Genomic DNA, 27,149 nt, shown 5'->3' on the forward strand with positions numbered 1-27,149 from the left:
TAAATAAAAAGGTGATAACGTTCAAAGTTTACACTATTTAAATAAACGTAGACACTTCACCAATGCAAGCATATAAGTGACTGCAAAAGCATTATCATGTCAAAACCTGGTGGAGCTACAGAACTAGGTTGACATCTTATTCACATATTGAAAGGTTAGAGGTGTTCCTCTGCGAATAAGGCACTTTAAATATAGTTTGACTTTGCACATTATGCGCACTTTTGATTCCATGGTACTACTTATCAGGCTCTGTGACAAAACGCAGAAAAAGTTTTTGAGTTGCACAAGCATGAGTCTGGCACAAAGCCACTCAACTCATGAAGCCACGGCCAATTCATGCCATCGTACACGAGCAGAATTTAGCCCAATCCCCTGAACAGTACAGCAGGTTAAACTGTAAAAGAGCCGCTTATGTTATCATTTACGCATAATTTCAGATATAAAAACTACACTACACTCAACTTGCAAGAGCGCAGTCAAAGTGGATGGAAGTCAAAATGGCACGAGACAGCACCGAAAGGAAAAGGACCGTGCCCATCTGCGGAACTAGGAGAGCACGGAAAATCCTAACAAATGCTGAGAGGATGGAAACATGCTTCAGGCAGGTGTCCCATCACTCCTATATCCGCACCAATTTCCTAATCACTTTAGCTCTTCATGGGGCCAATGTCATCATGAGCCCAGGGCTGGTGACCCAAGGGGAGGACCTACCTCCCAGGCTTACAGATGGACAAGGGAAGATTTTCCAAGGAAAACCTGGGTGAAACACCGACTGCCCAGGGAAAAGCTCAATGAGTCCGAGCCGGGAAGGACAAGTTATCCTGGAGTCTCTTTCCAAGCACTCCCAGTAGAGATGTCCTGCTTGGAGAAGGAGGAGAGGTCCAACCTCCCTGGAAGGTACCTGCCACAGCTGCCTGCTGGGGACATGGGGACGGCACCTCTGCTCCCTCCTCAGGAACAAATCCCAAGCTAATCCCATGGGGGCAAGTGCACACGTGCATCCAAGAAAGAAGTGTCTAGTTGTCTTTTCCCATCAAAAAAGGCATGTTCGGTGGAGGCACGCTACACGTGGTGGGGAGGGGGACAGATGGAGAAGGGAAACATGCTATTTAAGTGCTGGAACAAGAGCAAGTGAGTGTAAACTGGCCTTATTTAAATTTTGTCAAAACATTACAATAAGACTTCTGGCCATCAGGGCTGAGATGCTGCAACATTATTACAAGACGATTTTTGGATCAAAAACTTTAACAATTTGAAGACAAAGCATGACAGTTTAAGCAACAGCAGGCAACTAGACCAGCTAACCCAAAATGTCCCTTCGAGTCCTAACTTCCTCTTTCAAACATTCTAATAAAGGGGCTCGATATAAAGCCCTATGTCTATAAACACAAAGAAATACTTTGCAATACAAATCATATCATTACGAAGCCCAGTGACTGGCAACTGAAGACACAGGGGAGTGATAAACTGCAAGTGGTCAGCCAGTTATCTATGGGAAGAACTGGCCAGGAATGTGGGATTACCTGTTTGTTTTTAGATTAGAGACTGTCCATTAGATAAGAGACTGTGTTTCTTTTCTGCTGTTACTTCTAAGACACAACCCGTATGCCAGCTGCTAACAGGCGGTGATGCTACAGTATCTCATATTATTCACGCGGGAATTCAAAGGGACCTGCCAGCCAAGGCAGAACTCACCAGCATGGCATCAGACAGAAAGAAGAACCTAATTCCTGTTCAGTCTTTCTACCTGAGCTCAGTTTGAACCAAGCACCACCTGAACAGCTTTAACATGGCCAATGATGACCATTTTTGACAACAGATGTATTATTTCAAAAGGGTTACTTTGATCCAATAAAGACATTGTTAACATTTTGCTTAAATAGATACAACTGTAGTCCCAACAGCAGCAGAAAGGAAACAGTGGAAAACTAAGGACCTCATAGACATGAACAGTTTTCAGCTTATTTTTTTGCAAAGCGTTGGTTATGAGTTAAGAAACCATTCTGGTCTGAAAACCGCGCGTCTCACAAGAAAATAATGACTTTCTCCTTATATGCCCAAAGTAGGACAACCAGCAGTGCTTGAGACAGGTCTCTGTCCCTGCATAGAGACTCACAGATTTCAAGGCCAGGAGAGATCGCTGAGATGCTCCTGTCTGAGCTCACCCCGTGAGCCTTCGCAGAGCCCTCCTTGTCCTATCAGGTCGACCATCACTGACCTTCAAGGGGCGCTGGATGTTTGAACCGTTTCCTTGGGCTTCTTCTGAATTCTTCTGTGTGTAACTAAAATAACACTTGCTAACAGCCATGGACAGACAGGTTTGGGGTTTTTTTGGGGGAATGCATTTGGACAGTGACAAAGACAATGCTTATAGTTAGCTTTAAATGCTAGGAACCAGCATAAGGCCTTTACTTGCTCGGCAGCGTATACCACAGACATGACACCCTGGAGGACGTTTGTCTACCGCTCAACTCTTTCCTGGGAAAACGCCATCCAGGCTTCCTCAGGAGGGAGTAATCTTGAGACAATTAGATTCAACTCTACCCAGCAGAAGACAGTGTCTCCAAAGCTGTAGGACACCAGTGAAAGTGAGTTTTGACGATCAGCCCTGCTAAGGGAAGGGAATGAACGGATGTTTACATGGGCTAGGTACCCCGCAAAGGCTGAACGTTTGGAAGATCAGGTTTACGTAGGGGCCCTCTGGCAAATACCAGAATCGGAGAGAGAAAAACAAACAAACATTGTTATGCCTCAGCAAACCTTATTAATTTCAGAAATTACAACCTCTGAAACCAATGCCAACAATTAGGAACTCAGAGATTGTCCTTTGGTTGTCATCTTAAAAGCCCAAAGAGGACTGTATCTACAGACCTGAAAAAAGATAATTGTTGGTTAGACTTCTGTTTGTGACCATCAGAAATGTTACCTTAATTTGGCCTTAATGACCTATAATCTCTTTTAGCATATGGCTTTTAGAATGGTTATTATTCAGCTTGATCTATGGCTATAATGGAGCAGAACAGAACTGTGGGTATAATTAAAATAAGTTCCTGTAAAAGTGGAATATGTAGTACATCGCTAATGTGTAAATGACTAAATAACTTAATTAGGTGAAATGAAGTGCACTTATAACCACAGATGCTTAAGCCGAATCATGATAATGTTGTGTATGCGAATATATTTTTTTAAATATGTTTATAACCCAAACAGTAGGACAAGGAAATACAAAGCATACGCTAGTTATGAGGATGGCAGTTAATTTTTTTTTAAGAGAACTTTCATTACAAATCGATGTGAAGCTAGTTGGGAAAAATAATTTTTAAATCACTTTAAAATGCTGAAAGGAAACAACTTTTCAGTAGGCTGCTCCAATCCCTGAAAACACCTTCTTCCAACAAAATCTCAAGCAGAGCATACAAGAAAGCTACTCTTCTGGGCCAGCCTAAAAGACTAAATAAACAAACAGAGCCCTCATTTTCCAAGCCCACCTATTTCTGTCATGCCTTTTCCACTGCTGTACCTACCCCGGTCATCAGCAGGAGCATGTAGGGCAATGAAACGTAGAGAAATCTGCAGCCTATAGACACACAAAGAGACCCACTCCTTCCCACAGGGAAGTCACTAGGAAAACTCCCATTGCTTTCGCTATCGAATGACTGGCTTCCAGCTCCGGGGGAAAAGCGCATAGAGTGCACTTGACGATTCAAAACATAGGACTGATCTTGACAGTCTTCCATCTGAGAGTGTCAAACTGAATACGAGGAGCTCAAAAATCACTTACAGCACTTGTATTCATTGATTCATCCATATTCATTCTTCCTCTCTTTATCACTGAATCCTTACGGTAGGTGAATGTATCATAACCATGAGCATGATGAGGAGATGAATAAGACAAATTATTGAATGTGTACTTGAAGGAGGCTTCAGCCAAATAAGCAACCAGGAAATGTGTACTTTAATTTTACAATGGAAGATAAAAAGGACGGGTACAAGGCGATATCTTCAGAAGTAGCTAAAGAGCTGTAGCATGTCTTCCTTCCAGAAAGCAATGATTCTCCTCACTGCCCTCACTAAAATAAAAGCTATTTTAGACTTTATCCCATTAGTTTCCTAGCAGAGCACTAGATCCTCCGATAGCATAAAATGGCACAACTCTGTGGGTGTTTGTAGAGCTATGCTGATTTATTCCAGTTGTGGATCTGATAGATTATATAAATCCACCACCACTTCCTTCTGCATGTTATCTGTTATTTTTTATTACTCAAAAGAGAGTCAAGGTTACCAAGTCATATTGCCCAGATAACATTTTCCCATCGGTTTGTTTAACTTTTTCATATTTATTAATTCACTGTCTCCAAAGAGAAAGAGAAGTGCCATATTTGCAGTACTGCTGAATGAGCTACAAACACAAAGCATGAATATCTCCCAGAAAAACTGTTCTTACTACATTTTCAACACCGTTTATAAACCCAGGATTAGAGAGCAAGCATCTAGAATTTGTGATGCTTCTCTATAAGGAACTTTTCCAGGTTTAACCATCAATAAATGAGATGTCCTTCCTTGCTAAGTAAGTTCTTTCAGGAAGCTCTGATTAGATTGGGGGGGGGGGGGGGATCAAAAACCTTTCAAGTTGAAAATAATTCAAAAATGCAACAATAAATGCAGGGGAGCAGAACAGCTCTTGTATGTAAGCAAACCCATTTTAAGGCAAAATGTAGACTGAGTCAAAAGTCTCAGAATAACCATTTGGACTCAGGTGCTATTAGTCATTGAGTTGGATTAAAATCAAAAGATGCTAATAAGGGAAATGTGCATTCACGGCTGGGTAGATACCCTACCACTCGGGAGAAGGCATCTTACAGGACTCACCATTAAGAATGGTATGAAATGACAATTTAGAGAAAATTTGGTCCCTTTAGGTGCAAAGAAGAAATTCCACCTCCCAAGGAGGGAGGAGGTAGGTCTCCTTCTCCAGTGAGCGTCACCCATGGAGGAGGTCCATTTTTTAATCTCGTCTTTGGGAGCCACCCAAAATCAATTAACTCTCTAACTGGAAACAATTAACCCTCTAAAGCATACAACGCCAAACAGAGCGGCAGTCTTTAACAAGTGTAATAGATACAGAAATAAAAATATAAAACACTGCAGTAAGAGAATAGTTTTCAAGTTCATGTGATGTGGGCCCTCGATTCTTCAGAGATATAAGAATGAAGGATTTTGTGTTCTTAAAGACTCAAGTAGACCCCGGGGACCATTGAGGTGGGATTCATCTCATTTAACTTTAACCATCTAAAAAGCGGGCCTCTAGTCACCAAGCTCTCTCTATAGTCAGCAGGAAGAGATGGGTGAAAGAGCCATTTTAAGCCACTATCTTAAAAAGGGATAAGCTTTCCGAACTCTTTACAGGCACCTATCTCCCTGCACCGACGTCGCAGGCACCTAAATGGTTACGCTGGCTTGAGATGCCAGCTGCTGCCGAAGCTCACGGTAGGCAGGGTGAGGGTGATGCCATCTGCAAACGCGCTAGCACTCCCAAAGGTCCCTCTTCCCGCAATACCCGGCTCACAGGCGTTGGAGAATCCTGCACTCCAGCGCAAGCCTGAGAGACCTAGAAGACTGCTATTTCCCAGAGATATTTTTCCATGTTATGACCTCTGCTTTTTAAATTCACTTCTATTCTTATTCATGACTTATTTTTCAAATTCACTTTTTCTTCTTCCAAATTTGCCTTATTATATTTGTCACTGTTCTGCAGATTACCCTTTTCTGCTCTTAATTTCCAGTTCAACTAGGCCTTTTAGACAACCATGGATAAGGAAGAGGCCTAAACAGAAAAATGTGATTGCAAAAACGTTACCCAAACAGGCAAGGGGACTCCAGAGTATATGCAGTGCTGATAACCCAGTGCAAAGGTACAGCATTGCAAGGTGATGGTCAGTGCAAAGAGTTTCATCCTACCCCAGCAGAGGCCACTAATTTATTTTTTCCAGAACTGGGGATATGACTGGGCTGAATAAGAGGAAATGGCTTTATATTAAGAATAAAGCTGCTTCTTTTATAATCCTGCACTTTCTATTTAAGCTCCTTCTATTTTGGATTAAGAAAATAACAACTCTCCATTAGGCATAGCATTAGACATTGTCCTGTTTTCAAACGCATCACAGTTTTGCCTGATGGTGAAGAGGCAGAAGATTTCTTACAGACAAAAATAAATCAAACAACAGTTAAAGTACGTTTTTAGAATTTGAAATCATCATACTTTGAGTACAATAAATCTCAACTTCTCCTCGCGCTCAGATACTATGGGTGCGATGGCCACATAAAAGGCTTTGGCAATAACAGGCAACAGGTCTTCTAAAAGCGTGAAAATGCAAATAATCATCTCCTTATCTGCTGTCTGGTTAAGTTTTGGTTTCCAGTGCTTTTGGTTCCTTCCTCTATTTCTGTGCCTTTGCTTCTGAATTTTAAACAGATGATCTTTTCTCCACCCTAAGCAAGAAGCATTGGTAGAAAACGGGAAGAATTTTGGAACTAAGGCCCAAGCTAAGGCTCCAGCTAAGCGGTGCCGTGGCTGTTCTTCCAGGACGTAGGGAATCCCGTTGCTGAAAAGAAATCCTTGGGAGCGCGTTTCGCCCCTGCCCTTGGGCTGTTATACATATTTTTGAAGGTGGTAGTATTCTTATGCTTCAGCTAAACTGGGTTTGGGGTTATAATGAGAACGATAATTTAATTTTTACTGTTGAGGATTTCTGCCTTAAATAAGAAACCAACTTTCTTATAGAGAGAGGGCATCTCCTGAAGAACGCACACCACGAGCCTGTGCGGGGACCAAAGCTGCCCTGAACCGTGCATTCGCTTCCTGCTAATTGGCAGTATTGCCATCTTAATTCCCTAATTGGATATCAACACATTTTCAGCATCTTGCACGTTTCAGTCACAGACGGGGATACGTGAAGGAGCATCACTATTTCACACTGACCACACCACTCAGTCGAATCTCGACACAAGCATGAACCTGAAAGCTCTCTCTCCACTATGTTGCCGCTAGTGCCAATTAACTGCTTCAGTTTCAAGAGAGAGAGATTTAAAAAAAAAAAAAAAAAAAAGGAATATAAATGAGAAAATTAGGAGAGGGAAAAAGACAATGTCCATTACTTAATAAGCTAGTTTATAAATTAAAAGCTCTAATTTGTGGTGTTTACAAAATATCTAATTTTAGGAACAGGAATTTTCCTCTGTTTATATAACAAGACACAGTATTTCCTAAGTAAGTAAATCTTTCCAAAGAGTATGAAAATCAACAAAGTCATTAGAGACAGAAAACAAAAGTTAAGCAACGGTTTGCTAACAACTCTGATCCTGCAGAATAAAGCATTATCTAGTCTCTAATCAGGACTTAACACATAATTTTTCCCAAAGGACTATAACAGACAAAATGCTATTAAATAAAGTTGGAGAGCCCAGATTAGCACAAAGAACACAAGCGGACCCGAACAATTCGAGTTTAAGACAAACCAAAACCGCCTGGCTGGCAAAACACCACAGCTAGTAGGTGATGCTAGTTTGTCAAAGCACTGGAAAATCAATTTGTAAGGCCTGACTCCACAAACTGCATCGGTAACACTCGAGCAAAACCTGCACTCGAGCATGCCCGACAGGGAACAAGCGCACCAGAAATCACAGAACGTTTCATTTCTTCTCATTTAAAAGACCAGGAAAAAGTATTTTCCAAGTCTTTGTCTCCATTTCTCCTTCAGATCTCCATCACAAGCATCCAGATACTACTGAAAAAGTATCCTAGGTCTGGAAAACAAAACGACACGTTTCATCCAAAGCCAGGGGAAGTCGCACAACAGGATTTCCCATGGAGGGACCATTTCAGACTCTGTCTCGACTATACAGCGCGGTCAAGGAACAGATTTTGGAAGGGCTGTCTAAATTTCAGGGAGACGTGAGCTATGCTAGCACGACGATGTGTGAAGGGGATTTTGCAGTATTATTACTGTCTTTGGAGTCCAAATCACCTCCCCTCTGCCCAGTCCCAGCTGAACGGGTGATGCTGGGTTGAGGGCAGGACTTACTACCATGGTCTCACAATTTCAAAACCTGACCAAGCTATTAGGCCATTTTCTTTCTTTTTGGGAGGTTTGATGGCAAACCTACCTTATCAACTCAGCAGCCTCATCACTGTCCTTCTCTTAAAGCATCCCCAGCATTAAAACTGTTACAGGGCCTAATGGACAACGTTCACCTAAGGACAAGAAGCACTTTCTCCTAATGCAGCGCACCTTGGCCAGCACGGTGCAGAGTATTTACTGCACCTTTAGGGGTCAATCTCTTAGGGGCAGTCCCAATAGTTAAGAATGCAGACCTCTAAGTATCTAAAACCTATTTAATATGGTTGTTAGCACCGTATTATACCGGTGCACACAAGCTTCACTGCTATGTCCTTTCTCCAACATCTCCCTTTAATGAGAAACCCCGCGCAGACGAAGACGCCGGTAGGGTGACTCGTGGGCACGGACAGATCCGCCCGAGTAATACGAACGTATTTTTAAGTAGCGTCATTAGGCACTGCTACGGCAGTCCTCCCTCGGCCGTTTCCAAGAGGGACTCTGCCCAGGTACGAAAGGCAGCATCGCCTCTTCCCGAGAGGGGAGGCGAGAAGAAAGCCCCGGCGGAGGAGGGCGGCGCGCAGCCCGCGCGCCCGGAGAACCCGCTGCCTTTCGCCGCGCTTGCGGCACTGCTGGCTCCCAGGCTGGGAGTTCCCGCGCCGGCGCTCCAACGCGGCCCAAACTCACCGGGAGGGTTCGCGATGGAGACGCTGACAGACCCTTCAGTCTAGCGGCACTGGCAGGTGCTCCCACAACACACGAACATAATTCAATCAGGCTTTTGGCTGACGTCACGAAGTACAAAACAACTCAAACGCTCTATGAACAGTACCAGAACCCCTGAGATTCAATTACAGCCTCGATATTCGATCAGGAGTCATACTTAGCTGTTTTTAATATAGCAAAACCTTTGTACCGGTTATTTATCAAAGAGGTTGATCGTATTTAAATGTACAGTCAGAGGAAAAAGGGCGTCGTGCCGCGTTAATCTGACAACCCCAAACCTTCGGGAACAAGGCAGGCTTTTATTCAAGAAAAGCCAGCACCAGAATTCATTCGGCAGAGAGTCGAATTCACACAGCAGCGAACAGAAGGACCCGAGCCCTCTTTCCTCGTGGGTTATACACATGCCTAGGACGCAACTGATCCCAAACGCAATGATTTCACATCTCCTTCATTTGTGCTCCCCTAAAATTATGATTGCTGCATATAATACGCAATAGCTTTGGGTTTTTTGTTTTTTTTTTTTTTTTAAATAAGCTTTACCAAAATCCTTAGGAATAGCCCCTGGTCCCTGAGGACGTGACATAATAGGAGAGAACTGGTGGGTAAAACCTGCTGCCTGAAGTCTCCCTAGCTACGCATTCGCACCCCTTCAGCATCTGACCCGAAAGACTTATCCGTGCAGCACCGCCGTGCGTGCCGGGAGTAAACGGGGCGCCGGGAAGGCTCCGGACGCGGGGCCAGCTCCCACCCGGAGCGCCCCGGCCCGTCCGGCGCCGCCGAGGCTCCCCCGGCAAAGACACCTCCACCACCACCTTCTGCGGCACGGACTTCCCTGCCGACAGCAACTGCAAGGAAAACGTTGAAAGAAAAAAAGAAAAAAACCCCAAAGTCCAGCTCCTGACGGGCTCTCAGCCGCCACCGAATACGCGAGCCCAGTGACCAGCATTTCTCCCTCCCTTTTTGTAAGCTATTGAGATATCAAAGCGGAAAGCACCATAAAGGCGGCAGATACCTTATCTTAACCTCAGACGCCTTTTCACCAGGTGAAAAGAAAATCATTACATTACACAAATCAATTCTTCGGGGATTAGACAAATTCTGCAAGAGTACTCTGCAAATACAGGCGGCGCATGTGAAGCGTTGTTTCCAAAACAGATCAATACCCAGCGCAGACAACAATAGAGCGCAGCTACGCGCTGTCATTGCTACCAAGAGTCGTCTTGAAAGACACCATTAAGTGGGGACTGTCACAATAGCACTCACCAGAACAATGGTGTCACTGCACCTTTAAAGAAAATACTTTCTCGCAGCTCTGAATTCCACCAAGACAAACCGATTTCCAGACACACCTGGCTGGTTGATATGCACATCAACCGCACTAGTATTTACCTTGCCAACCTTTCTCAGCACTCCTGCTATTTCAGTAAGTTTGCTGAGGAAAAGGATTACATAACAGTCTTTGAAAACAGAGAAATCAGCTAATGATTTGGTCACCACTATCCCTCTGCTCCGTCACTAAACACTAGGTAGAAGCTTTCCCTGAGAACGGCTCAAAGGAGAAAATTTAGCAGGCTAGCGTTACAAGACCACGGCTGAAACCCCAAAGTTAGGGGCTTGATGACCCTGGAGCACGGCAAGCGGCGACAGGCAGATGCCAGCGCCGAGGCCGGACCCGAGGAGGTCCACAACACACCTAAGGACCTCCAAAGGTCGGAGCACGTCACTGCCTCGGAGCGACGGGCACCATCAGGTGCGTACACGCAGAGGAGCAAGTTTGGAAGCGACTTTGACTTAGCAGCCAGCAGCGCGGAGCCACTAGCGCCAAATTAAATAATTCAGGGGATCCACGTTAAGGGTTGTTATCCCTTCTGTCTTTGGGGACGCGAGAGGAACGCTGCCGCCTACCCACAGCGGGCACAGGGGCGTCCTTCTTCAGGCACCCACCTCCGGCGGGACGCCCAACGCTCCCAAGCCGCGCCGGCTCCGCTCCCCGAGGAGCTCGCGCCAGCGGGGAGCTTGTCTGAGCGAGAGCAACGCGCTCAGGCCGGCGGGGGGCTCGCCTGCCCTGGCGTCAGACCCACGGCCAACGAAGCCCAAGCCAACCGCGGGGCTCCTCCGGGGCTAAGGGGCATCTCCAGGAACGATTCAGAGCCCCGCTGCGAGACGCCTTGGGGGGACCTCCCTCCCGGAGGTCTCTCTTCGCCGGAGATGTGGGAGATGCAGGCACCTGACCATCATGAGGCTGCGCTGTATCAGCCCCAAAACAATGGGAAGCCTAAAATAGCTATGAAATAAAACATAATTTGCACTTCTTGAAACATAATCTCTATCCCTTTTTAGTTCCGCTTTGATTACCTCCACCTCCCCGGTATCATTTAGCTGGGAAAATTTTGGTAAAAGATCTTCAAACCATTACAAATCCATACGCTGCTCCTTATTAAACAATTGCAGATCTGTTATCTCGGCTTACGGGAACTGATCTAAACAACATCATGATATCAAACACCGAAAGCCACAGGCCCGGGGCCACCAGGGCTCCGCTCTCTTCTAGGCCTTGCTAAGGAACACATTTCCAGATACCAAGTGTAGTTTACCATTAGAAGTAAATGTTTGATCTGTAAAGCTTACAAAATGACTGTGTTTATCATAGTAGATGAAAGAAAAAAAGGAATAATTTTAAGCTCAAAACAAAACTGTTTATATGACAGCTTTTAGTGCTCCATGATTCTGTGCATTTAAGAGAGATTCGAGCAATTAACAGCATAAACTTTCATTACATAGTTCTATTATATATGCTTATGTGACTTAGTTGTTCATCTGTTATTTAAGTGATTTCCTCATTACAATAGTATGGTAAAGATATTTGCTGATGTCGTCAGAAAACGTGAAGCAGTTCAAGCGCAGCGCCGCTCGGAGCCCCAAGCGTGCGCGTGTACAGCCTTCTACTTAGTAGGCAAGTTAAACATCAAAGTCGGGCCAAATTCGGTAAAGGTTTAGATTGTGGAAGGAGGAGGAAAAAGACCAAAAAAAAAAAAAAAACCAGACACGCACACGTCCATTCTTGCAATAGCCAAAAACAAGCGCAACCGGCACGAGAGCGTAACGCGCGTGACCGGGGCTTCGCGAGAGGCACGGACCGACAACGGTTTATGCCGATCTAACGTTTCTTGGGAAGAACAGGAATTTGGGAGCGGTGAGGGCACAAGTCTACCGGGAGGATGCCAAGCCGGACCTCACCCGCCCCCAAACGCTCTTCTTTCTGCGCCCCTGCCAGCCCGAGCGCGTTACGCCTCCCGTCACCCCACGCCAGGGCCGACCCAGCTCACGGACCGCTCCCGTCCGCTGCACAGTCTGCGGCGGTATTTCTGTCGCTGCTAAATTTGGCTACGGCGGGCACGAAGGTCTCCTCCGAGCGGCGTTTGGCTGAACCCGGCCCCCGAGCGCTCCAGTCGCCCGGACAGCTAACGCGCGTGCTTCTGAATTATTAAACGTACTCAGGAGCCTTGACAAGGTAGGCACGCAGGGATCATGACAAAAACTACTCAAAAAAAAGGAAGTTATGGTGCCCAGCAGGCGTAACCGAACCGCTGGAGAGGCCGCTCTCCTGGAGCGCTGCCTACGGGACCTCCTCGCACACCACCACTGACACCCCCTTCGCTTAACAGGGCTACCTTTCACCCACACCAGCCGTCATCAGAAACCTGGAGGTGGGGGGGCTCGTATCTCCTTTTTTTAAATCACCAAGACAGGGACTTAACTTCCAGATTTACAGTAGAGATGCGAGCAACCGTAGGTGACGGCGTCTCTGGAACCTCCTCTGCAGGACACGTTCGGGTTGCCACCGTGGGCAAGACACAGACTCAGAAGTAGCCTCTCTTCCCTGCGACTAAATATTTCGCTCCTGCAAGTATGCGCTACGGGATCCCAGGCCAAGCCAAACACCGTAACACGGGTCTCGGTCGGCCCCCGCAGCGCTCCCTTTAACAGGGCTCCGAGGGGAGGAGGATCCAACTCCCCGCAAGTAAACATAGCTGGAAGCATGGGAGGCGACCAGCATTCTTCTTCTTCTTAATCATAATTACGAAACGCTAGGGATGAAAAATATGGAAGTAGTTGCCGCCGTGCGTTTGCGCAGCTTAAACCCTCAAGCGCGTTGCAAAAGGCAAAACAAGGGAGGAACCCGACAAAGCACAAGCGCGACCCAGCAGCGGCGAAGACTCGCGGGCCCACGACTCGCCGAGGCGCCGCGCGCCCTGCGGGCCGGACAACAGCACGCAAGCTAAGCCAACACTCCCCCCCAAAAAAAAGAAAAAAAAACAAAAAACAAAAATCAAGCGCCGTTTTCTGTGTTTCCCTGACATGAGCCATTAAAAACGTGAACTACCCTTCAGAGTCACCTGCATGACTGCAGAATACAGCTGCAGAGCGACACTTCTCTTTCTTCATCGTTAAAGCTACGTTGCTGATCCAAGTGCTTGCAATTCCTCCCATTTTAATTTTTTATTTTGAATGACAATCCGGCAGTACAACCCCAAGATAAAGTGCCTTCCCCCAGCAACCTCCAGGTAAAGGGCGCACTGCTCCCCAGCACACGCCAGCATTGCTCCTGCTGACACTAACAGGATCTGTGAGTACCCACTCAGGTGTGCCTAGTCTGAGTGGCTATCAAAACATTTCCAAGATAAAGACTATATTTAGCATACGCTTTTCTGCCGATCAGCCAATAATGGCAAAAATATGCACCTTTCCCAGAAGGCCCCACTCCGAAAAGTGAACAGTACTTAAACGTCTGCGTTTTGCAACGATTCGCTTACAGACACACCAAAAGTAAAAAAGGACTCCAAAGCCAAGCTGAATTTGTGGTTTCCTAGATTAAGATTTATTAATTTGTAATCGCTGATATTCTAATGCAGGACAAGCCTTAATCAAAGTAATGGCAAAATTAAAAGCAAGCCTTTAAATCCCTTAATTTGACTGAGTTTTTTATTCAGAGATGGCTGTGCTAGCAAAGATTTTTTTTGTGCAACAGGAACGGCCAATCGCAAGAACTCGGTTGTTCTGCTGCTACTCACACCCACACAATATTCAAGCACATACATAGTGGGCAATCTATAACAGATGCTCAAAAACTTAGGTAAAATTAAATACTCTAAATAGAGGAAGCAAAAATTGAACATAATCAGGAAGATGTGGGATTTGATTAACAGTTCAAAAACTGAAAGATGCCACGTGCGACAGACCTAGCAAATCCTTTAGCATCACAATAGCCAAAAAACCACTTCAAAACGCATTCTCCAAGCCCGGTACCAGCGATCATCACCTTCCCCTTATTTGACAATGGCTCACACTCAGCTTATGACAAATGTTTTGACTGCAGAAGCAAAGGTAAACTATTCAGAAAATTTTACAACATCTAGGAAAATTAACTGTGTTTTGGCAACTGTCTTAAAAAAATAAAAAAATAAAAAAAAAGGCCCCTTGATTCTAATGGACGCATATTGTTCAGTTTAAGTAACAGGTATTAAATCACTTTACAAATACAATATTAATTTGAGGCAACTCCAGGGAAGTTTTCTTAAAAAAAAAAAATAATAATTTCAGTCTTCACCAATTCCCCCTGTTAAGGTCACAGTCTCTAAACCAGCATGGCTGAATTGTTTTAGTGCTCTCTGCTGAACACCTGCAAACATCAAACAAAAACTCCTGGTCCTTTACTGGGTTGACAAAAGCCTTTCATGTGAAAAATGCTCCATGGGAATGTCACGGCTGTGGCTCAGGTTACATTCCTTTCTCCCTTGCAGCCCTCACCATTTCTTAACATGGTAAGAAGCCATGTTTGTGAAATTAAAGATTAAAAGGAAATGTGGCTTTACTTTATTTTCATTCACACGTTACAAATCACAATAGAGCATCATATATTAGATGAGTAAAAAGCTATTAAGATGACTTTAAGCATGAAATATTACCACACTTCCCAAAGTACAGTTAGTTTCACTTCACTGCTTGGGATTGCTTTGCTTTAGGGTCTTTTTTTTCTTTTTTGGAAAAAAAAAAGAGAAGTTTCAGGTTAATACTGAGGAATGACATCTGTGCTTCCTCCTCACAATAAATATAAATTTTAGAAGGGAACCACTAAGATAAGGTAAGCTCCAACTGTAAAAGGGCATCTGTCCAGTAGGAAGAACATGCAACACACTGATGGCTGAAATTCCACATTAGCAGCGTGCAGAATTAGAATAATAAACTGTGTTCTCCTGTTATTAGTGGAGCTATCTCTAATCCTTCCACGTATTTATCTAAAACATCTCTTGAAACAGCCGTCTGGGCGCTATCACACAAAATCTGAAATTCTCAAGTCCTGCCTCCCGACAGCAGTGCACAACAAATATTTTTAGAAAGCAAGAACATCTCCCACAGCTAGCTGACCAGCGAGGACACGGCGAAACAATAGCCACACTTTTTCCTCCACGCAACTGTATCCTCGGGCCGCACATCCACCCTCTCCCCGGGTATCAGCTAGGGGCAACTCGTTCGCATGAGGTTTTTGACAACTTTTGTGAAATCACTGCTCGCTCGCTACAAAATTCCACATCCAACGACCAAGTAACAGACGTCCATATAGTAAACTGAAAATTATTTACCCTGAGAAGAGCACACCCTGCGCTGCATGTCATTGTGCAATAAAATAAAAGAAAATAAAACCTACTCACACACACCATGGCCTCCTTTATCAAATCATCCTCTAATATCAGAGGATGGGGTATTTAAGCACATACTTGTTACTACACAGTGTGAGATTTAAGTCTGCATTTCCAGTTCAGGTGTTATTTTCAGTGGTCCATATCTTAATATTACTACCTTACTTCAGCTCCTTAAATTATTTGTACATCTAAAATGATGCATCAAAGTTACTTTAATGCCTTCCTGTTTAGAAATGATTTAAAAAAAAAAAAAAGATTTTGCTCACTGTTCAGGTTTTCTGTCCTATGTTATTTCTGTTCAAACTGACTTCACAGATGAGGTTTACGATGCACTTATTAAATACAACCATCTAGTTAATTGCTGTTAGACCAAGTATTAGTTGCTGCACTGACTGGTATATAAGCATGACAAATTGATTTGCCTGGCAAATACTTTACATTTCTCTCCAACAAAAACAAATATGACAAATATTATATATTCAGTTAAATGAGTTATTAAAATTATATAACTCAGAATATGATAAAAATAGGATTAAAATCTTTAGCTTGTGAGATAAGGCAAATTATGAGTGGAAAGTTGTTCAAACCTAACAATAAAATTCTCCAAGTCCCTATATTGAAAATGCAACCACATTAATGAAGGTAAAAGAAAATCATGTAATTATTTTGCAAGTCGGAATGGAATAAAATGCAATGAGGGCTTAATAACTGTAGGGTGGCACCTGATAAAGATCTTAAAAATTGATATTACAGACTACCTTCAAATTAAGAAGTCTTTCTTTGGAAATAAAAAGTTAATTGACATGCCAGTGCCTTTAATAAAAACGACTGCACTGAACGCACAGAAGAGGCTCCTTTAATTGCCTACAAACTGCAAATCCCAGGCATGAAACCGTACGCAGTGACGTGTTTATATCTAGATATCCACTGGCAGTTTGCAGTGAAGACTTGTCCAAATTCACCATCTGATTTAGAGCAGCGCTCTGTATATAACAATACTACGTACAGTGCGTTGGCATGTGTAACGGCCGGTGCGGTCGCAGCGCTGCGCCCCGTCCACCAGGCAGGGGAGCCCGCTGAAACGGGACTGCGGAGAAGAGCAAGGACACTGCCAACGCGCGAGTTCTCTTTTGCGAGTTTTACTTCTAATCTGTCCGGCGTACAAAAGCCTCCGTGTAAAACTTTCGCTGCCAGACAATTATCGTACGCATACGCTCTACCGCAAAGCGCTCGCACAGTCCTTTTGTCATCGAATAGGACGCCCGCTTGAATGCGGCGCGCAAGTTGCCCGTGTCCTACTACTGCAGCCAAACAAACAGACAAACAAACAAATCCTCCAGTTCAATTTCACGGCTCCCCCGAAAGCTGTCAAATATTTGGAAGGTAAAAACGGCTCGCTTGAAACCGGGAGAAGCCCTAGCCTCGAGACGTTAACGCGACGAAAAACACGCCAGCAGCAGCAAACAGCGATCGCTAACGCCGCGAGTTCTTCCCCTGGAAGAGGTTGGTGTTTATACCGTGACACTTATTTATTTATTTAATTCAAGCAGCTTTCGTTCTTAGTCACAAAATTAATTCTCACACAAGATGTCTTGATTATCATTTCTCACACACAAAGATAACATCTGAAACCATAAATAAAAATCCCCAATGCCTAATTAAAAAAAAAAAAAAAGGAGGGGGGGGGGGAAGATTTAAACTAGCTCACCTTGAGCTACTATACAGCGGAGAAGTTTTTTTAAAAATCATAAGTGTATGGAAATACTGTGAAAATGCCCCCGTCTTGTGGAAATAATAATAACAGCCAGCGCTTAGGAATAATTCCACTCAAATCTCAACGAATCTGCTCCCCAAAAGAGATGACCACAACCAAAACAAAGGTGATGCCTCCGGGTAAATAACCGAGAGCATTTTAACTACATAGGAAACAAAATTTTTTTTTTTTGTTACATACTTGAGCCAGTAAAATGTCCACTTGCCAGAGAAGTTGGTCCATTTTTCCCACTGCTCACAGGAGGTGAAAACATCTAAAAAAAAAAAAAAAAACAGACAACAACAACAAAGAGACGTTACTACTGGAAAGCAAGAGCCAGCTGAGCGCACCTTGGGCAGAAGTTCCCTCCGCGCTCCCCGCAAACTGGGGCCATAGTTTGGTCTCGGAGGAGGCATCGTGCCCCCGCAGCGCCGGCGAGGGCTCGGTCTCGCCCAGCGCCCCTCGCCGCCATCAGCACCGCGCTGCCCCGACAGACAGCCGCCACGAACCGCGGCGCCCGGGCGACGGGCTGCCAAGGCCGGCGCGGGGACCGCTGCCCTGCCCAACTCGCGCGGTGACAAAAGGTGGAAAAAAAAAAAAAAAAAAAGGAAAGGGGAAAAAAAAAAGAAAGAAAAAGTTTCGCTTGTCGAAACCTTGGCCATAAACGTAGCGATGTCCATCTCCATCCCGACTTAGGGTTCGCCTGTCATATGTGGACCCCAACAATAATCACGCAAAGTGCCACCTGCCCTAAATTCTCATTTCGTGGCTAACAGGAGAGCGACTGGAAGCCCGACTCTCTCCCTCTCCCCCTCGCTCTCTCCCTCCCTCTCTCTCTCTCCCTCTCTCTCCCCAGCATTTATTTCGACCCTAATTGGTTTCTCTCTTCTTCGACGTGTCTAGTGGATAATACGCACCTTCCCTGAGTCAGAGCCTGCAAAAAGCCAAGGAACAAATGGAAAAAAGTGCAACAAGCACGAGGGGGGGGGGGGGGGCTGCGAAGCTGCCTCCGGCTGCCGCTCCCGGCCCGGCCTCCCCAGCCGCGGCTCCGCCGGAGCCTCCGCCGCCGCCGCCGCCGCCCCCGCGGCCGCGCTGCCTCCCGGCCGGCACCGACACACGTGCAGCTCGCACCAAACCGGACCCCCCCCACCAGCACCCCTCCGCCCCGGCCCCAAATAAATAAATAACGAGATAGCAAGGATAGCGCTGGCCCGCGGAAGGGGGGGGGGGGGAGGGAGGGAGGGAGAGGAAGGAAGGGGCCGGGGGAGGGGAGGGCTCGGCCGCCCCAGACAAGCGCGCGCGTCCGGCGCGGCCCCCGCGCGGCCCCCCGAGCGCAGCAGCACCGCGCCGCTCCGCGCCCAGCCCAGCCCGCAAACTTTAAACTGAGGCACTCGTGGATTTCTTTGCGCTTTCCTTCCTTTCCCCCCCCACCTCACCCACCCCCCTCCAAAAAAAAAAAAAAAAAAAAAACACCCCACACATACACACGCACAACGAAACAAGGGAAGAACTGAAAACAGAATATAAGTCACTAATTAGCACTTAATTAGCTCGTGTGCCAACACCACCATAAAATGTAAAGCACAGTAAAAGTGCTAGATAATATTGTTATTAACTAATGATGAGAAATGTTCGGTTTAGGGGCGTCTGTTTTCGTAAAAATTATTTTAGACATCCAAGACATTAAAATAAGCTGCGAACAAGACTGCATCTCCCATCACATACAATAAGAAATAATAAAAAGACTCTAATTTTTGATTTTCTTTTTTTTTTTAAGCGAAAAAGATATTTACCGTGGTTCTAGCTGCTGATTAAAAATTACCCAATGTACTTAGATCACAGTTTTGTTTTGTTTTGCTTTTGTTGGGTTTTTTTTTTAGTTTAACAGATCAGCTAGAAGATATTTTTTTTACAGCTGTTGTTAATTTCCACCGTTGTTTCTTACCGCACTGAAATCCAGTAAATCACTCAGTTCTTTGTCCGTCCCTAAGGCAGCCATTCGCTGTTGGTGATGCATTTTAGCAAAATCACACAAACCTAGAAACATGGAAATAACCGCAATCAGAAACCCAGTCCCGAGCCTTGCAGGAAGCACAAGCGGGTTTTGGGGGGTGGGGGCGGGGGTGGGGAGCTGAGAAGAAGGGAGGGAAAAAAGATGGAGGGGCAGCAAAAACAACAACAACAAAAAAAAAAAAAAGAAAAGCGATATTGTATCTCCAAAGAGGCGATCGAAACCCGGTAACATCCACTCTAAACCCAGATCCGAAGGAGGAAAAAAAAGAGAAAGCCTCGCTCCCGGAGCATCATTTATGCAACAGGAGGTTCAGCGAGGAATGAATGAGGATCCCAGAGAAGAAACTACAGCCATCCGCTCCCAACTTTTTCCCTTCTCCTTCTTCCACGCAAAGTAGCGTTGAAAGACAGAAACGAAAAATAATGAGGATAACGATGGAGAGGGGGGAGAGAAAAAAAAAAAAAAAGGTGCAAAGTCGCAGGCTAGCGAGGGGCCCGGCGCCGAGGGGAGCGGGGCGCAGGGGGGCCGGGGCGGGAGCCGCGAGCAGCCTCGGACAATTAGACCCAATTTCTAATTTGCGGCGAGCAGGGCGGTTAATCACAACAACCCGCGCCCGGGCGGCTCGGGCCTGTGCGGAGCCGGCGGCTCCCTCCGAGCGCCGGGGGAGGGGAGGGACAGGCCGGGGGGGGGGGGGGGAGAGGGAGAGGGAGGCGGCGGGGCCCCGCGCAGCCCCTCCGCGCCGCGCAGCGCCGCTACCCACCGCCCGCGCGGAGCCGCCGCCGCCGCCGCCGCCACCGCGGCGCTCCGGGGCCGCCGCCGCCGCCGCCGCCACGGAGCGCGCCCGGCTGCGCGGGGAGGGGGCGGCGCGCGCAGCTCCGCGCCCGCCCCCCGCGCAGCGCCGCGCAGCCGCCTCCATACCCGCCGCTCATGGAGGAGCCGCCGCCGTCGCCGCGCCGCGCCGCGCCGAGCCGGACCAGCCGCCGCCGCCGCCGCCTCCTCCTCCTCCTCCTCCCTCCCTCCCCGCGCCGCACTTTTGCGCCCGGTTATACTTTAAATTCGCCCAGCTCGCGCACATACACATGGCGAAGCAAGTTTATACGAGGCTGCAAATACACGTGACGCCGAGACTTTGCCAAGAGGAACGATATTTTCCCCCTTGTGTTATCCAGTCCATTTAAAAAAAATAATAATAATATTCTGCTTTGTTTCGGTTCGTTCGTGATCTTCCCCCCCCCCCACACACACACACCCCTTCCGCTGCCTAAAGCTAAATTTCAAAAAAGCACGGTTTTCAATGTGCAGAGGGAGTATTGCTGCAAACTTTGTAAAATCAACCGTTTGATTTGTTTCACGCTCAAGTTTCTGGGGACGATGCCAGCGGCCCCCTTCCCCCCCGCTCCACCCTACAGCACGTTACACGTTTATTTTACATTTTCCTATTGCAGGCCAGACGCGCTCCCCCCAAAACTAGTTCGACTTCATTTTCCAGTAGGAAATAAAGCACCAAGTTATTACACTTATCGTTTGCACGTTCTTGTCTAGCTCACACACGCAATTACGCTAGTTATACCAATATATATTTATGCACACGAGCAGTTATGCGTGCACGCATACCGTGTGTTTTCTATTTGCATTTACACACTGAGTAAGTTGCACCTCTTTTTAAATAACACATTGGGATCAACAATTAAAAAAGACACACACGCAAGTTACTCTAACAGCAAATTGTAACTTTACCTTAAATGGCCACAAATATGTTCACAATATTCCAAGGGAGAAAAAGAACAAAAAATAAAAACAAAAAAAAGAAGAAGCAGCAGCAGCAGCAGCGAGAAATCTTCTGCCAAAGTGCTTTATTATCTCACACGTGGGTGACCCTCCAAAACCACGAGAAAGTCCTGGAAGTGTCAGTCCTGCTCCAGGGTACTCCACAGATTTACAGGCACCCTACACCTGGCTTTGTTGGGGTTGGGGGTTTGCAACCCGCAGAGGACCGCCACGAGAGCCCCCACCCAGACACGGCGAAAACCACAGCCAGCCGGGGGGGGGGGGGAAATAAAAAAAGAAAAAAGATTAAAAAAAGAAAAAGAAAAAGGTCCAACAACTTTTCCCTCTATTGTTTTTACAAACACATGGTGACTGACAAACTACGAGCACCGTGGTGGCTCTGGGACTTTCCCCTGTGTCCTTCCTTTTTTTTTTTTTTTAATGCAAAAAAAAAAAAACGGGGGGGGGGGTACACACACACACACACACATACACAGAGAGAGAGAAAACCAGCCAGTCCCAAACTTGCTCCAAGTTTAGAGCTCTCTCCTCCTCACCCCCGCGGCCTCCCCCATGGAGGCGGCGGTAACAGCATGTTTCCCTGGAAGACACATTGTAACCCGCTCACATCCGGGCAACGCCGCGCGCCTTATAAAGCGCCGCCGCCGCCCGCACACAATGACGAGGGGGGCGGCGCGCACCCACCGACCCACGGACACGGCCACCGGCCGCTCCAACGCCTGCGCGGCCGCGGACACCCCCCGCGCCACCCCCCTCCCCGCTTTCCTTGCGCGGGGACGCGCTGCCGCTTCAGCCCCCGCGGTGTCTCCGCCCTGGGCGCGCATCCGTCCGTTTCCTCTCCCCCCCCCCCCCGCCCCATCCCCAATTCCTGCGCACCCGCGGAGCAGGCGCTGCGCGGGGCCCCGCCGGGCTGGATCCTGCATCGGAATTTGGGAAGCCGTACGCCGCCGCGCTGCCAGGCGGTTGTTGCATTTTCCCTTTTATTTAATTTGACGGCACGTCGGCCGAGCGCGTAATTCAGAGGATGTGCCAAAAAAAAAAAAAAAAAAACCGGCTCGGGAAAATTAAGTTGCGCATGTGAACACGGGTGAACGGGGAAAGGGCCGGGTCAGCAGAAAGGGGGGAGGAAGCGGGGAGGGGGCAGCAGACGCACCCAAGAAGGTGGCGTCGCAGGCAGGGGACAAACCACAAAGGAGAAGGGACCGAGACCGGGGAGGACCAAGTCTGAAGCGGGTGGCAGTTAGGGGAAACAGAAAAGAAGTGGGCTGCTGGTTAGGGCTGTCGGGGCAGCCGAGGACCCCGTCCCCCCCTCAGCCCGCTGCAGGGTGGGCGAGGGGCCTGGCAGCCGCGTTACTGCCGTTCCCCGGGCCTGGAGGTAGAAGTCTGAACCTCCAAAGGCTGTAAGGAGCGAGTACCACAAATTTAGGTTTTTTAGAACCAGAGAGGGCAAAGGTGCCTAGGAGCCAAGGTCCCGGCGGGACGGCTTAGAAATGGCTCGAGGTGGGCAGGATCGGGCGACCATGCAGAGGCCTTTCAGCCTGGGTCCTGCTGGAAGGTGGGGCCTTCACAGCCTCCGAGGGCAGGCAGACCTCAGATAAAAAACAACCTGGAGGGGTTTTTAGGATTTTTAGACCTTGTGCTTAGACCTGGCTTTGAGATTGTAATCCCTCCTCCACAGTGCTTCCCCTCCCTTCCTCAGATAATTTCCACCTGACCTTCTCAGGTTTGCCCTCCTCTCTGGAGAGCATCCTCCCTCTGCTGTGACTGTGCATAGCAGCCCGGGCCTGGTGGCCAGCCTAGGCTGCACCTCACCCATCTCATCACAGCCCTCTCCTTGCTGGAGTCCTTCCTTGGACTTTCTACTTCAAAAAGTCCCTTGTCACCCTAGGAAATGTGCTCCCCATGCTTGGTTTGGGTGGGGCGACCACACACAAACGCGCACTAACACATGTACTCTGCTGTGGCACCCATCCTTGCCGAGATGGATACCTTCTGCCATCACAGCTCCCGTCTCGGCTGTAGCTTGGTGGGGCCCTGGTCGGGGAGAAGGGGCAGCAGGTCATTTGGGTTCTGTGCGGTGTCCGCGGCATGGCAGGGTGGGAAGTGGCTCGAATGGCTGCCAAGTCCTCAGACCTGGCTGGGAGATGCCTGTAAAACTTTGTGCTCTCTGGATCCTGGGCCTCGTTTCCACCTGCCTGTGTATTCCCTTCCTCCTCTCCTAGACTTGATAATCCCCTCTTCCCCCGATGGATAATGCACTTGCTCCAGTATGGTTAGGAGCTGCTTTCGGATAAGGATATGTGGCCATTCGCTTCCCCACAGTGAACAGGTGAGAGGAAAGGAACAATAGAGATAAGGGCCTTCCCAAAGGGCACTGAGTCCGGAGAGCAGGCATATTGTATAGTCCAATGTTCTAGCTTGGTCTTAAAGGCAGCTGAGAAACAGGAGGGCTGAACTGGCCACCTGAGATGGGAGATGCCTGTGCCAGCTTGGTGGCTGTTTTAAATCCGTGTGAGGATACCTGCTCTAGAAGTGGGACGGCCTTCCTCTTCAGCTGCAGGATGAGTTTGTGCTCTCGAGTCAGAACTACCAATATCCAGTAGTGTCCCCCCTCAGAAACCCCAAAGCCATTGGTATTCCCATTCCTCATCAGAAGTGACAGATCATAAAGAGAGTGTTCATCTACTCATCACATTTTAGCTGAGCCATCCTCCTCTTTGGAAGCAAAGCTGGAGTCTCAACACCACCCCTACTGTTGCCCTTTTCTCCTGCTCCCAGTGAAGCTTATTCCCCCAAACTCAGCACCATTTGGTGCCTCTGCCAAGGGCCCCACGGCATGTTGCACTGCGGTGAGCAAGACCATTCTCCGCAGTTCTTCCCTGAGCACAAGCGGCCTGATTTGGTCAGTGCTGCAGGCTAACAAGCCCCCAAACTTCTTCACAGGCCCTGCCGCACAGAGGAAAGGTTCAATGTTACGGGTGATAGTACATTGGACATACAGCGTGGGCAATGGTCTTTGCAGGTGTAAGTCAACCAGGTAGCAGAGCTATTGTGGGATGCATTAGGTGTCAAAAGAGATCCAATGCACAGATGATGTGGACAGTCAGGGATTTTGGCCTCAAGGAACTGATGGGAAGGTTTAAGGGACAGTATACACAGTCGTTATTACTTAGCGCTATTAGCATATCAACTTTGACTTTTCTTCAACAATTGCTTTAATGACCAGAATATTTAGTTTAATGAGACTCAAAATCTTAAAACCATGAAATATGGATAAAACTGTACCTAAGCAAAACCATTAATAGGCATGGGGAACTAGCTGTACGTATTTCATCTGTGCTCATTGTGTTAAATGTTGTTTTTAAAGCACTGCTGCAGAGAAACGTAGATGTCAGGGAGCAGCAAGAGCAGGGCTGCTTCATGGGGGAAGGCAAGGCGAGGAGCTGCAGGGAGCCCAGTACGGTCATCCCTTTCTGGCACTGTGCAGTCCCCAGCACCCCAGGGAGGTGAGCAGAGGAGTGGTGATGGCCACAGCTCCCTTGACGGTCCAGCAATCCTCAAACAAAGGCTAGATGATGAGTCAGGTCTGCCGTCCATCAGGGAAATCCAAATAACAATTCAGAGACAGCAGGGGATAGGGCTAGGCACAGGCACACCTTTGGTGCAGCTCGCAGAAGGACTGGAGCCTGGGACCTCAGCCTAAATGTAGCTTCTGGGCCCACAGACAGAAGTGGGGGGGGTGAGTGTCTCAGGTGAGGCTGGTCAGGGCAATTAGGGCTTATTGGTGCACTCAGGGCTCTGACAGCAGCTTCTCCTCCCATCAAGGGGTGTCCCACACCTTTCAGAGGCTTAGTTTTGGAGGGGGGCTTGCTGTGAAAAGGTCTGGTCTTAGCTGAAGCATACAAGTTTGCTGCTCCCCAGGAGTGTTCTTCAGGTCTGTAGTCTCCCCAGTGGATGAAATAACAAAGCTTCCCCGGAATGGTGATGGAAAGGTTATAGGTGATGAAGCTTCAGGAGGAAGAAATGAAAGACTAGATGAATCTTCAAGGATTATGAGCTCCAAATGGCAGGTAACTGAGTTAGTTTGATCTACAGTGGTAAAAGACCCCAGGTAGCAATGGTGCAGCTTGGCAGATGGTCAGGTAGTCTGGATGCACTTGCTGGAAAGCCAAATCCCACCGCTGACGCAAAAGGCTCTGTTGGGTGGTGCTGCCTGCCTGCTTTTTGTAGGTGCTTTTGGCTTTGTCTGGCTGGGCTAGGAGGAGGGCACGAACCTGCTGGAGTTGTGCAAGTTGTTTGCTAGCTGAAGGTACGTGGGGAGCAGCTGGGGTGACTAGATGATTTCAGGGGTAGAAACTGAAGTTAGCAAAGAACAGGGTCAGCTCAGTGGTTGTGTGGATGTTATCACTGTGGGCAGACCTGCTGGTGCAAGAAAGGTAGCCCAGTTGCCTTGGAGAAAGCTGCTGTAACGTTAGAGGTATTGCTCTATGATCTGACTCGCTCTCCCCATCTGCCCACTGGTCTCAGTGTGGTGTAAGGAGAGATGGGTTTGCTCTTGGTAGAGGCTTATGAGCTCCTTCAAAACTAACTGTGAGCTAGGCCTCCCGGTCAGTCACGATGCTGGGCAGGAGACCGTGACATCCAAAAACATGCTGCAGAGAGAGCTGGTCAGTCTGTGGGACTGGAGGCAACTTCTTGAGGGCCACCAGTAGATCCAGGTGGGGGGGGGGGGTGCCTACCAGTGTCTTCCAGGGCTTCCCATGTCCAGGTGCATCATGGCATTGGCAGAGGACCTGTGCCCACAGCAGTCTCTGCAGATGTACAGCTGCCCACCTGGTAGAGGCAACTCCCATGTTCTTGCAGGCTGGAGGAGGCTGTGCCACCATGATGCCATGTCCTGTGTCCGGAATGAAGCGTCTTGGAGATGAGAGGACATGATGTGCGTGTCCAAATCTGAGTTCCTCTCCCATGCCAAGGCATTTGTCTTGCCGTTGGGCTTTGCTTGTCAAAGTGAAGGGGAAGCATGAAAGAGAGGCCCAGCAGGCAAGATGTGGGGAGGGACGTTTCATGCCTCGATAGTATCGCAGGTCCTGGTGATTGCACAGTCCTGCTGTCGGTCTTCTCCCTCGAGGACGTGCTGCTAGTCCTTGTAGCCACATGCCGTGGGGAGGCACAGCCATAGTCTGGGGTGTCATGCTTGGCACAGCTGTTGTGTAACTACGTTCCCTGGTCACCATCCTCCGGGGGATCATTGTAGACCTCTTGGCAGCAAACGTGGTCACAGTGGTTGTGGTTTTAAAGGGTGAACGACTATAAAACTAGCAAGGACAGAGCTCTTTCTGGTTGAGTGTTTGTATCTAAAACAGATCTGTATAGCTCGTGTTTACCATAAGCCTTGGAGACACAAGTTTTCCTTATCAAATGGAAGGCGTTAGAAACGTGCTGTAGTTACTGTGTGCCCTGTTGCTCAGGTTGCACACATCGCAAAGGCAGCGTGACAGCACGTTTGGGACAGCTGATGATTACGTAAATAGGGAAGAGTTAAGGCTTCGTTGGTGAGTGATCCCAGTTTCCTCTACCCCAGAGGCTGTGTGTCACGGAACTCAGCAGTCTGGTAGGATGCAGAACACAGTCATTTCCCTGTATTATTGCAGTTTTTTATCTATGAATTATGATTCCTTTGGCACCAGCAATGGTCTTAGCACTATACGTTGTACAAAGAAAAGACAGTTCTCATGCCAAAATACTTATTGTTTGAAATGCAGATGTCTAGTAGTAATAATAATAAAAAGTAAATATAGAGAAAACCAGAGGGGAAAAATAATATGAGCCCACAGATGAGAGCTGAGGATTTATTTAATTATTTAAACAGTCCCAGTCTGGGTGATGTTTGTGCCCTCACGAGCCCGTAGGCAGAAGGGAAAAAGAGAGCAAATGCTCCTAACGCTCATGGTCCATTTGGTGCCGATCAGTTCTTGCTCTGGTGGTGGTCGTCTTCCGCAGACAGAGATTCGTAAATCCTCCTACAGGACCGTTTCCCCCAGAGTATTAGG

General features: G+C 47.6%; 1 protein-coding gene across 33 annotated transcripts in view; it reads right to left on the minus strand.

The window, feature by feature from the left end:
- LOC138064405 (transcription factor 4) overlaps positions 1 to 21,746 on the minus strand; it is a 235,535-nt gene extending 213,789 nt beyond the window's left edge. For 5 of the 33 annotated variants that reach the window (XM_068926746.1, XM_068926745.1, XM_068926743.1 and 2 more), the window contains exons 1-2: positions 21,046 to 21,701; positions 17,496 to 17,568 (exon numbers count right to left, since the gene is read on the minus strand). In XM_068926746.1, coding sequence (XP_068782847.1) covers positions 17,496 to 17,568 — 73 coding nt within the window. In that variant the 5' untranslated portion in view covers positions 21,046 to 21,701. Of the gene's footprint in view, positions 1 to 17,495; positions 17,569 to 17,644; positions 17,815 to 17,947; positions 18,123 to 18,211; positions 18,331 to 19,239; positions 19,765 to 19,915; positions 19,934 to 20,068; positions 20,116 to 20,226; positions 20,330 to 20,385; positions 20,405 to 21,045 lie in introns of those variants that run through there. The other 28 variants (XM_068926733.1, XM_068926717.1, XM_068926715.1 and 25 more) reach the window with 18 other exon arrangements.
- Between the last annotated feature and the right edge of the window lie 5,403 nt (positions 21,747 to 27,149).

Source organism: Struthio camelus, chromosome Z (assembly GCF_040807025.1).
Source record: "Struthio camelus isolate bStrCam1 chromosome Z, bStrCam1.hap1, whole genome shotgun sequence".
Classification (NCBI taxonomy): Eukaryota; Metazoa; Chordata; class Aves; order Struthioniformes; family Struthionidae; genus Struthio; species Struthio camelus.